Source organism: Lonchura striata, chromosome 8 (genome assembly GCF_046129695.1).
Source record: "Lonchura striata isolate bLonStr1 chromosome 8, bLonStr1.mat, whole genome shotgun sequence".
Taxonomy (NCBI): domain Eukaryota; kingdom Metazoa; phylum Chordata; class Aves; order Passeriformes; family Estrildidae; genus Lonchura; species Lonchura striata.
Window position 1 is genome coordinate 28,453,301 of NC_134610.1, and position 12,598 is coordinate 28,465,898.

The following is a 12,598-nucleotide window of genomic DNA, read 5'->3' on the forward strand; positions in this document are numbered from 1 at the left end:
CTGTTCATTTTCATAAAGAAATGAGACAAATTAGCAAACCCCAGAAAAAGTATTAATTGAACACATCCATCAAATCAAAGTCCTAAATGTGTGAGTTGGAAGAGATGTGGGTTTCAGTACCTTAAATGTTAGAATAAATCTCTCTTCATACAAGTGTCTATGACTGAGCTCTTTCCAGGCCCATGTGTGTTTGACATAGAGACTAAGGATTTTAAGATATTAAGGTTTTAATCTTAGCTTTGTTCTGGACTTTGAAATTACCTTTGTGGATAGTGAATTAAGGATCAGCTTTGCTTTAGAGACTGAAATTCATCGTAGCAGATGCAGTTTGGTTAAATGGAGAGATGATGGATATGCAGAAATGTGACTAAAAGCATTAAGACAAAGGCATATTAGTGTAACTTAGAAATAACCACTAAGAAATATGAATGGGAAGTCAAGTAAACCTATATTAGAAAGTGGAAGAATGTGTAGACATGCATTTTAAAAATGCATTTTCTTTGGCAGAATCAATGATCATGAAAACTGTGCATCCCTACTCATTGGAGCCATAGATGCCAGCATTGTCAATTGTGAAGATGACAAAGGAAGGTAATAGTTCCTTGAACAAATTACATCTCACTACTCCATTTGGTATTTTTCATGATTTCTTCTGAACCTCTGGCACTAATCCTTATCTGTTATGGCTGAGTAAAGACTTGTCATGCTGACTCATTCAGACAGCAATTTACACTGCAGCACTGGTAAAAGGTGCCTCACTTGAAGCAAGAATATGAAGTATTCAATGTCAGAGTGCATATGAAAAAATATAAAAGTAATTGTATTTTGTTTGTTTGTTTAGAACAGCAATGGCTATAGACCATTTCCCTGGACCTGTTTTCTTTGTTAAATGTTTAAACACATTTATCTTAACTAAATGGAATGATACTATGTACATACAGAAAAGTGGTTAACATTTTCCATAATTATGTTGGTATTCTCCATTCTCCATATTATGTTGGTATTCTCAGAGCACACAGCTGAGAATATCAATGCAGCAAAAGAAAACTATTACAGCAAGAGATGGGCATTCAGACAAATCCTTCATTTGTCACACTGAGAATCTCCTCACCATATACGTATATATTTAATTAAAAGTGCCGAAATTCTAAAAACTGAACATTTATTGTTTTCTTTAATTAAAACAAATTTAATACCTTCAGTAACAGTGATTACATTGTTCTGTGAGGGTAAAGCACCTCACCTTTGCTGATAAGCAAAACAGAAGCAGCACTGAGCTGGGCTGTGTACCAACTATCTTTCATCTCTAGTCGTCACCCTTCTGATCCAAAATGCCAAAGAGCCACAGTGAATGAATTCCTATGTCTATGTAGAAACTGATAACCTTCAAAGTGGATTTAATTCCTTCAGCCTTTTACAGTACTGCTGTTACTTGTGGCTTGTTGCTGCATTATCTTATTTTGACTACAATTCAAAATATTTTAATTTTATTAAATAATGGATCTGTTCTTTTCAAACCTCCTAACTGAGGCTTGCTAAAAAAAAAAAGGTAAAATCAGATAAATAAGGATGAGGGATTGTACTACCTTTCGTGTTACACAATATGCTTTATTAAAATAAATAGGCAGCTAATACAAGATTCTTCACAGTGTCATATCTCCATACTATCATATCCACCTTTGGAGACTGAAAATATAATTTTACTTACTTCAGCTGCTGCTACTACAACCTTCTTGTGGCGATAACTTGAATTTGATAGGAAAAAGCCCTAAAATCTCTTGCCCTTGGATGTTTCTGGGGAGGTGGGGATAGTGCCCCCCTTCAGCAGAGCTGTGTGGGTGTTGCTCCCCCAGGACGCCCCTGCACGCCGCAGCCTTCGCCGACCACGTGGAGTGCCTGCAGCTGCTGCTGAGCCACAGCGCGCAGGTGAACGCGGCCGACCGCGCGGGCAGGACGCCGCTCATGATGGCAGCGCACGGCGGGCACCTGGGCGCCGTCGGTGAGTGCAGCCCTGCCCTCTGCTCCTGCTCTTCTGCCCCACGGGGTAATCCCGGCATCCTGGAGAAACTGAGCAAGGAAAGTAGATTATGTGGATAAAGCCCTTTTGCAGGAAGAAAGCTTTTCATCCATTAGAAAATACTACTTCTCCGCAGTCTTGGTGAACGTTTGCAGTAACAAATTTGAGTCTTTTTTCCTCCGAAGAGCACACCGTAAAGAGCACGAGGGCAGTAGTAATTCTATTCTCCTGTTTACTTCCTTGATTTTGAGGAGCAGTAAAGCTGCATGAGTGAAAAAGATTATGTAAGCTTTTCCTGTCCTGTTTTATAGGAAACCCCATTCTTGAAAAGGCAGCTCTCAGCAGCTGCTTTTCCAGGCTAGACTATGTGCCACAGGCACACAGACTGGGGACCTTATAGGCTTTGCAGAATTCCCTTTCTCTAGCTTCAACAGCACAGACTGCACCCATCTTCTTTATATCCCCTTAGTACTCTCAAAGCAGGACTTGCAGTCATCCTGAGGCAGAGGTAATTCAGGCAAAAATTCCTGATCTGCAAATAGGAAAGTTCATCAATAAATAAAGATCGATATATGTTTGACAGTTTGGAGCACCACAAACAAGCTGTTAGCTCTGCATTTGCTTGTTGATTAACTGCACAAGATTAGTCTGGTTTTGTTCACTAATTTCACTATTATAAGGCTTACATCATATAAAGACTTAATTGATTAGACTCTATACACATGTATATTGAAACAGTAATTTTTTTTCCTCTCTTTTGACATGTTCATCTGCCCATTGGGTTTCTTCATTGATTTCTACTCTATACCTCAGACTTTTTGGTGAACATTGCCAAGGCTGACCTGACATTAAAAGACAAGGAGTTGAATACATCTTTGCACTTGGCTAGCAGTAAAGTAAGTCAAAGACCTCTCTGTGCTTTTATTCTTATCAGTCCATATGAATGTATGTGTGTGTTCATGCTCCCAAGTTTTGTTCTGCAGTGGAAATGTGGTGATCACAGTTGAGGAGGTGAGGAAGGGAAAGTTGTTCCAAGCTTTATCTCTTGTCTGTTTTAAATATTGTACATTGAGAAATAGGGATGGCTCTTATAACAGCTGAAACATAAGTGACACTAAAAGAAGTAAAGGAAACCCTTTAAGGTCTTACCAGATAATCTCACTGTAAAACAGCTTAACAGGTTCAATAAAAAAGAAAAATAAAATTATTTTTATCTATCTTAAATTCCTGTGAAAGGAGACCAGAATTTTCCCTTAACAAAGCAGGAGTGAAACCAGAGGTATTGATTAGATGGGTGATGGTGTCTCTTCCTAAGTCTTCTTCCCATTAATTCCAGTTTCTACTGCTATTTCTGCAAGAAAAAATGCACAGAGGATTCCCTTTCCCTGGGCCTTTTCTTTTGCTTCTATCCACAGATTGGATTCCCGTGTGATCATATTACTCCAGTTTCTGCAGACACATGAGCCTTGCTGAATTCTCAAGGTCCTTCAGGCAGCTGTTCCCTGCCAGGACTGTAGGCTCAGCATCTGCAACTTGCAGCGCAGAAACAGGATCAGAAATAAAGCCCAGATCTGTATTATTCTCAAAGCTCCATTGTTAAGAGCTCTCTGACATTGAAAAGGTTTTCTAGCAGCTTATTAATAATACAGAAAGGCATTTAAAGACCCACAAAGTGTGGTATTCGTTTCTGAGATGAAAGCATTCTCTGTCACTGTGTGGTTCTGATAAATCATCCACTGAATGTTCACTCAAGAGAAAACACAGCATTCTCTGAAAGCTGAGGAAGTGAATTCATATTTAATGAACGCAGGGTTGAAAGACAGGTGAATGTCTATATTTCTAAATGTGCTAAAACATCCCACCAGTGGTGGTTCACAAATGGTGTTTTAAGACTCACTCAGTTCACCTTCTACATAGGCTTAATGAGCAGCGTCTTTTGTATTTCAAGTTGAGTTATTAAATTTCTCTTTTATTACGTTACATTTCTTTTGCCTCAGTTTCAAACTCCTCATCAAATTAACATTTTTGGTTTTTTTCCCCTGACTACAGGGTCATGAAAAATGTGCCTTGTTAATACTTGACAAGATCCAAGAACAGAGCCTTATTAATGCAAAAAATAACGCATTGCAGACGTAAGTATAGTCTGATCCTCTCAAGTTCAGTTGACTTACCAGAATATTCCAGTTTACCATTTCAAATTCATGTCTCAGATTACTGTATAGAACAGTAACGTTAATTTCTGGTTTTTCGGAATGCTTTCCCTTGAAAAAGACACAAATTGTATTGCATTCTCACTTTTAATTTTGATTCTGTTGGTGCTATTTCTATGCATGATCTGGTGGAAAAAATATATGAGGTAATTTATTTGAAGACTATATCAAAATGTATATTAATCATGTGAATGGGTAAGTATACATCTAGCATTTTATACCTTTTTGAGCTTCACCCTAGATTTAAATAATTTATTTAGACTTGGGCTTAAGGTACATTTTGTTCTCAGAAGGTCTTTTAGGTGATATTTTATGTGAAACTTCTGTCCATAGCATATGTTATCAGCTGGAAGTGTTAGTTGGCATGGGGGAATCCCAACAAAGGAGATTCAACCATGAGTTCAGGTGGCAGATCACCTAGAGCTTGCAGAAGAATTTATTCCATCTTAGCCCTTTTTTCCCTCCTCTTCCAACATGAAAATGTTTTTTCTGTCCCGCTAGCTGTCCCCAGACTGGAGCATTGGGTGTTGGGCCAGGAAAAGAGCAAACCAATGGCTATTTTTAATTTCCAGCTGCTCTGCAGTAACAGAGATTAGCAATTGAGTATTCAAGATAAAAAGGCAATACAATGATATTGAACAGCCTGTAGCAGCCAGAATTAAGGACTGGACACAGGCATCTCTTCAGTCTTGGATTCCTTTTCCTTTTAAACATCAATTGTGTGCTGCAAACAGTGCAAAAATGAGAACCTTTTAAATAAAGCCTTTAAGCTGGAAAGTATTAGGCAATCTTTATGTGCTTACACAAAAAAATTCTTGCTTTTTAGATGTGGAACATGACAATTATTTCAAAGACTGCAATAAAATCTAGTGTCTGTGATATAATTCTAATGATCCAAGGAAGGAAACCATTCTCTTTCAGATGCTGGGTATGCTTTAAGCATTGTCTTTGTTTAGAAAAACTGTTGTAAACCAAAGTTGAATTTAGTTGTTATGTTTTTGTAGACCTCTTCATATTGCTGCACGAAATGGCTTAAAGATGGTGGTTGAAGAGTTGCTGGCCAAAGGGGCTTGTGTCCTGGCAGTAGATGAAAATGGTAAGTAAATGATACACTTTGACAGTCTTCAGTAGGTCCCAACAGGTAATTTTAGAACAGACCAAAGCAATAGACTTAAAAGATGATGATAGACTTCATTGATGCTTTTATCCTTCCAAGAACAGACAATGAGTTGTGTGAGTACCTATTAAAAAAAAAAAATTAAAAATACACTTTCTTTAGTATAAGAATCTACTTTAAACATCACAGTGGTCCCTTTTACTGTTCATTTTGCATGTACTGTCAACAGCTAGTCTTTTTTAATGCCTGAGTGCAGTGGTAACTTGAATTTCCTAAACATGCAAGTGGCACCGGATAATTCTGACACCTTGCAGAAGAATTAAGGAATTTGCATTCAATCAGCGCATGTTTTAATGGGTAGGAAGAAAACCATCAACATATGTTTGAGTGTGTCCCAGCTCATTCTGAGATCAAACCTTCTGCTTTCCAATTATCTGACCAAGATGCAATTAATTACTGTTGTCTCAGAAAAATACATAATTGGTTACTGAATTAAATAATTTTATTTCAGACTTCAATTAAGTCCTTCCCTAAAAATAATAAGGAACCAGAGAGGGATGTGATTCTACAATTATAGATTAAAAAAATATCTTTCTGAAATAAGCTGGTCTTTCTACAATACTAACTTCATGGCATTAATGTAACAATTTGTTACCTCCATCTTTCCCTATCTGTAAAGTAACACTAAATAAAGTAACTACTCACCCATCACTGCAAGACATTTGAGATCTGTGGATGAGAAGAACTGAGTGGTATTTGCTATAAGCCAAATGCTACTTAGCTATAGTTGCATGAATGACTTCCACAGAAATCATCTGACCCTAACCTCACTTTAGAGATAGAGGACAGAAAAATGAACTAGACTATCTTTTAACTACAGAATTGATCCTTAAAATAATACATACAAATCCAACTAATTTGTATGAAACAAATGAAAATTAAGTTTAAATTTTACACACATTTAGTTTTTCTAGGAACAGCACGCACTTTTTAAAAGAGACACGTTCAAGTAGAATCTTAGCATACTTACAAATCTAAAGAATATTAGCACTTGGAACACCCGGAACTGACATGGAAGAGGAAATGCACTGACTGAAATCAGTGCCTAAATGTGGGTATTTTGCAACAAAACTGTATTCACTTTTTGCCTACTAAGTTCATCTGTGCTGCAGATCTTGGCTTCCTCGAGGTGGTAGGTACCAGAAGTGGCCATTGCCTCATATTACTATTGCTGCAGTGCTGAAGATTTAAGCATCTGCAAAAGAGTTTTTCAGCTCTTAGCATAAGAGGAGGATTTGTTGGAAAGGGCTGGAGTTCTGCACAGCAGCATGTAAAATGTACAGACAGTGAGTGCAATGAGCACACTGACTTCCAGGGCTCATGTACATGAAGAGCTGCTTTAGGGCAGTGCTTGGACAGGACCCAAGTTAAACTGCAGTGAAGACAAGCTTCTGATAGCTCCCCCCCCAGTCCTTTGTTTGACTGACATTGGAGTCATATTAGCTCTGTATTTGAAATGTATGCCATGCTTGCTGAATATGGCTAATATTCTTCTAACACAATGTACATTGAGTAACTAAACATCCATGTAATCACACCTGCTATCCATGTACCCCCTGCACTGGTCTAATTCTTTTCTAATTTAATTCCTAAATAAACTACCTGCCAAGTTGAGTAGATACTCAACTGATCAATCTCTAAAATTGCTGCTTATTAAATCAAACATTTTTAAATGAATATGTTTCATGTTTAATGAAAGTTGTTCTCAGAATGAGACTCGTTCATACAGACAGAAGCCGATGCCAGTTTCTGTCCCTGTTGCTGTAGTCCCCATGTTCTGTATTGGCCGTGCTGTCTGTGCTGTAGAACTGTGTTTGGCGAGTGCTTTGGTTGACCTGGCGCAGTGTTTGCTGCCTGGTTTCACACAAGCAGTGCTTGTTGTGGTCCCAGTGACTGCGGTGCCCCCAGTGTCTCTCCCAGCATGTCCCGTGTGAGTGAGTAACACGCCTGGCATGTGTAACCCCATCCATGTCCCCACGGTGTCCCTAGAGATGTACCTGAGGAATGCTGGGTGCCCCAGGTGCCCTCAGTACTAACCATTGCCTTGTCTGCGTTTGTGCCCAGGTCATACGCCAGCCCTGGCTTGTGCTCCTAACAAAGACGTGGCTGACTGCCTGGCACTCATTTTGGCTACCATGATGCCTTTTTCTCCCTCCAGTTCAGTGACGGCTTTCAACTTCGCTTGTTTTAAAAAAGACAATTTGGGCAGGACGCACGTCTGCGATGGCTCCGCTATGGGTAGCATTAACTCTTATGATAAGCCCTTGAGTAATAACGTAGGAACAGAGGATGGGTACAATGAAAATGATTCGGATTCTGAAACATTTTGATTTATTGGTATTGGAAAACTTTTTTCGCTATTATTTAGTTTCAGCTTTAATTTTTGTCCTTTGAAACAGCTTAAATCCCACAGTTAGATCCTTAACTATAATTCTTGACAAGTAGGTATTGAAAGATTTGTAGTGTTGATGAGAATCAAGCCTTTAAATAACAAAATTAGAGGGACTTACTGGAACATAATTCCTATTAGCGTTCTGCAGCTTTTCAGTTTCCTAATGTTTTCTTTAGGCCCAAAGTGCCCCCATGGAAAGTCTCTACCTCTTATTTTAAGCAGAAAAAGGGAAAATGCCTTTTTTCTTTTTGACAGCACAAATAAACAGGGAAATGTTTGTAAAGAGTTCTTTCATGTTTTAGCTGCACCTTTAGTGCACAATCCTATTTCCAGCATAGCCTTCACAGATTCGAGCATCACCCCATTCCTATGTTTGTCTGTTTCCTGCTTCCAGGGGCTCTGTTAATTAGATAATTTTTTTTACGTGAACCAAAGGTAAAGTTGTAATCTTAAAAATGCCTGTATTACTTTTCTACAGGAAATGAAACCTTTTACATTCTGCCTGTTTTAAGCACTTAAACGTACAGAAGGCACTTTTTACAGTTCTTAGTTGCAGTACACAATTGGAAAAATTTAGTTGTTAACTCTTAAGGCCAAATTCTGCTCATCTCACCATATTTTCCCATGAACATCACTTCTGTAAAATGTTAACCACTTGGCCCTTATTTTTTTTCAATTCAGCACAAATGTTTATTTGCACTACAGAATTAGGGTCATTAGAAGTTTCTGTCACCTGAGCCATTAATCATGAATCCAGTACCAGAAAAGAAAGGGGAGAGGGAGAGAAATCAGGTGTAGGCAAATGTGTATGTAAAAGTTTATAATGATTTGCCAACTTAAATGGAGCTTTTTTCCTTTTCTATGGTTAAATAATTTATTTTTACTGTAAGCAGTATTGAATTTTAAAATACTTTTGCCAGTGTTTGGATTAACAAAGCAAAGGTAAAGCAATGAAAGCGTAACACCAAAAGTTGAAATACCAAACACCAGAAACATAGCAGTGTACTGTGTAGGGGACCAGAGACAGATGCTAAAAAGCCTTTTGTCACCAGCTTTTAAAGCAGTGTCAACTTTGTGAATATGTTTACTCCTTCTGCCAAAGTTTCTAGGTCAAATGGACCCCGACCCTCCTCTGCAACAGATGTACAAAAGGAAGAATGAGACTGTAAACAAAAACAAACAATACAAACAAAAAACTATCATGAACTAACCAGCTGTACCAAGAGGACCAAAATGCTTCAGTAATTCAATTGAAGACTTTGCTACTTTTATTTTTTTGTTCAAATGTGAGTGACATAATGAAGTAGGGTTTTTTTTCTACATGATAAAAATATAAACTTTTGAGGTAAAAGTAGTCTTGAGTGAATTTTACATTTTATGACATAGGTTTCAAGTTGACATTTTTAACTGATGATGTGTTGACCACAGGTGGGATTTTTTTTCCCAGACTTAAGAATATGTTAATATACTTTTAATGTAAATGTGTTTATATTTATTTGAAATGAAACAAATTCCCAGGAAAAATAACTACGGCTTGTTCTCCTAGTTAGCATTCATGCATACTGAAATGAAATGTGAATCTGGCAAGACTGAGGAGCAAAAGGAGTGGTGGAGGCACACTGGGAGGGTGCCCATCTTGTACAGAATGCAAAGGTCCACTGTCTGTGTTGGGGAAAAGCAGAAAGCAAAGCACCCTCCTTTGTTCAAGAGCTTAAGAAGGATCCAGCCCCTTGCCAGACAGGTGGGAAAACCCACACAGCTGTGACAGAGAAGAGAAGGTGACAGGGAGAGAAGGTGGCAGAGCATGGAGTCAGCTTGTCTCAGGCCTGTGTCTGTGCTGGGAGGGCGAGATGAGCTTCCTCGGTGCTCACTTTTGGCAGAGTAAAGGAAAAGTAAGGATTTGAATTTTAGTTGCAGGTTTTAGCCCTGTTCTGCTGGATTGTTGAAAATCTATTGGCATATTTCAGTTCTTTAATTAGGGGAAAAAAACTATATATTATTTTGCCTTACTAAAATAGAGCATATTTTCCTTGAACGCTAGCAATTTTCCAAAGTTCACAACAAAAAAAAACCCTCTTTTCTCTCAACTCTGTAGTTTCTACAATAGAACGACAAGAGAACCTGAAACCTTGGTTTTCTCCTTAGAAAGAGCAGCAAATAAATTTTAATTGACTTTTCTCAGCATTTTTGCTTTTAAAAGTTGTAGAATAGCAATAACCACCTTACTTAAAACACTGAAAATAAGAGGAAAGAGCAATTGTTAAAATTTTCAATGGTGCATGTTCCAAAATGAATAGTAATCCCAAATTTTGTTTTTTTTTTTTTTAATGTAGAAGGATGGCATTGAAAACAAACATATGGGGAATAGCTGCCACCTGTCTAACAGCAGAATCAGCATTTTAATCAGCATTAAATGTAGGCAGGCTCCTTGGCAGGATTAGTTGTAAGTCTCACCCTGAAATACAAAAATTATGCTATCCTACATGACAGTGCTTCATTAAGAGAAAACCAGCCCTCTTTATAAAAAGTTATGTTATTTGAAGCAGCCATTTTAAAAGTTTCAGTATTTTTACCTCCTGCCATACAGTTACCAAAACATTTTCTAACTGCCATACCTCGTAACACTGGTAATTGTGTGATGCAACAGCTGCCTCTTAGTGCATCCCAAAAGCAGAGGTGATTTATTTCTGAGTCCCGCTGGTCCTTCCAGGAGCCAAATCCAACCTTTTGCCATGAAACCCTACAATGCTGCCAGGATGCAGCATTCCAAAAAGCACAGGAACACACGCTGCGCTCGCACCTCGAGGGCGCTGGATTTGAGAGGAAAGCTGCCACGAGCGAGACACTTGGAAGTGCTCAATGTTGGCCTGTCCCACACCTCATGTGAGCTACCAGAATCCCTTTTTTTTTTGTATGCTAACACATTAATCTGTAATTTATCACATGTAGAAATCAATGTGTAGTTTAGGGCAGGTATATAAGCATGCGAGTAATGTTACTCTTGTAAATAATCTCCTTGCCTTTCCGTGGACTTCTTACAAGAGTAATCATACAGAATCGTTGCACTTATCCCTGGATCCTGCAACTTACAGTAGGTGGACAACTTCTGTGTCTGCACCCAGCAGAGGGCATTTGGGATGGGGCAGCTCCCTGCCCGGGTGGATTGGCAGGATCGTTTCATCCTGTATTTTAACCACAGCTGCAGGTGGAATCCAGAGCAGGATGGGCTCCCAAGTCTCTCTCATAAATACTGAGTAACAACCTCCGGACTGCCTGAAATAGCTGTGAAATAGCTCAGGGGATTTCTGTTCATCGCTACTAAAAGGGCACCATAATGTGTTTGGTACTTTTATGCAGTTGACAACTGCCAGGTTATTGAATTAGAACAAACACATGAAATGAATTGTTTATCCATTGTACTGTTGAGAAACTTGGTTATGTATTTGAGGATGATTTTAAAAAAATTGTGATTTTTATTCTTAGTCATGTAAGAAATATTAGAGTGCCTTTTTATATTTGTGTATAATGGAAATGTTTTGTGAAACTTGTCTTTTTTTTTTTTTTTCATTTGAGTGTTATAAAAGCAATATATTACCAGTAAATTTTCATTTCAGACCTTCTTTGAATGTATAAAGTGTTTCTTCTTTTCATATGTTCTACCTGCATTGAAATGAAAATTAATATGCTAAATTTCTATAGGAATAATGTATCATTTTCGCAGTGCTGAAAGTGCTTTCTTATTACACAAAAAGTAAACTTAGGTCAGTGTTATAGGAAAGGGCGTTTTAAACTAGTGACAATCTTGAGTGTGTGTATAAAATGTAATTTTATGCATTTCTTATGCAGTGATCTACATATTAAAGCCAATATCTTATGTTTTGTAGGTTTTGTCTTCTATTTTATGCTTTAGCATGTGCAATATATCTTTACAAACCATGGTGATACGCATCTGGTGCCAGTGTTATATTTTGCATAACATTTGTAATAAACTATATAAAACATTGTTTGATGGTTTTGGTGGGGTTTTGTCAGTATTGTTTGCTTTTGTAAACTGAAGTTTAGGGACTTGGGTAAATGTCACATATGAAATGAGGAAAAAACCCTTCACTAATTGAATGACTTGGAATTCAACCTGAATCTTCTCAAGCACAGTTTAGTAACTTTTTAAACTACTGAATGCTGTATTAATGTAATAAAGAACCCTAACTGTAAACTACTATTGCAATGCATTCAGATGGTTATTTTTACAAATAAAAATGGTACAAACACAGTGGAAAACTGAGTAAATTTTGTTTCTTTTGGGGGGAGGCTTAAGTATTTAGCAGTGAAGATGAAAATGCAACTATTTCGTCCTTCCCTCATATGTAAATACCCCTTGCCCTAGAAAGCTCATGTTGCTTTCTCTGTAGGAATTTATGGGGGAACAAAATAAACGAGCGCGGTAATTTTTGTTTTCACTCAGTCATTACTGCTTTCCCTGGTGAGCACCACCCGCACTGCTGGGTGGGGCAGCAGTCCCACAGGGACTAAAATGCACCGGAGAGCTTAAAGACAGCGATGGTACGGTGTTTAAAGTGCCCGAATTAAGCAAATAAACAGAAAAAAAAAAAAAAAAAAAAAAAAAAAAAAACCAACAAAAAAAAACCCACAAAGATCCCCATCAGCGCTTCTTAGGCGGGGATGCCTGCAGCTGCATGGGCGCGTTTCGCTGGCCGCTGCCGCGGGTTTGTTCCGCCGGGCCGGCCGCGCCCCTCACGGCGCCGGCGGCGCCCTCCCCACCATGGCGGACACGCCTGCCCCGC

General features: G+C 38.4%; 1 protein-coding gene across 10 annotated transcripts in view; it reads left to right on the forward strand.

Annotated features, from left to right (window-relative positions):
- ANKRD44 (ankyrin repeat domain 44) overlaps positions 1–12,074 on the forward strand; it is a 131,577-nt gene extending 119,503 nt beyond the window's left edge. For 6 of the 10 annotated variants that reach the window (XM_021555345.2, XM_077785132.1, XM_077785133.1 and 3 more), the window contains 6 exons: positions 508–591; positions 1,854–1,999; positions 2,831–2,913; positions 4,067–4,149; positions 5,232–5,323; positions 7,469–12,074. In XM_021555345.2, coding sequence (XP_021411020.2) covers positions 508–591; positions 1,854–1,999; positions 2,831–2,913; positions 4,067–4,149; positions 5,232–5,323; positions 7,469–7,734 — 754 coding nt within the window. In that variant the 3' untranslated portion in view covers positions 7,735–12,074. Of the gene's footprint in view, positions 1–507; positions 592–1,853; positions 2,000–2,830; positions 2,914–4,066; positions 4,150–5,231; positions 5,324–5,629; positions 5,702–7,468 lie in introns of all 10 variants that reach the window. The other 4 variants (XM_077785137.1, XM_077785139.1, XM_077785140.1 and 1 more) reach the window with 2 other exon arrangements.
- Positions 12,075–12,598: the final 524 nt, after the last annotated feature.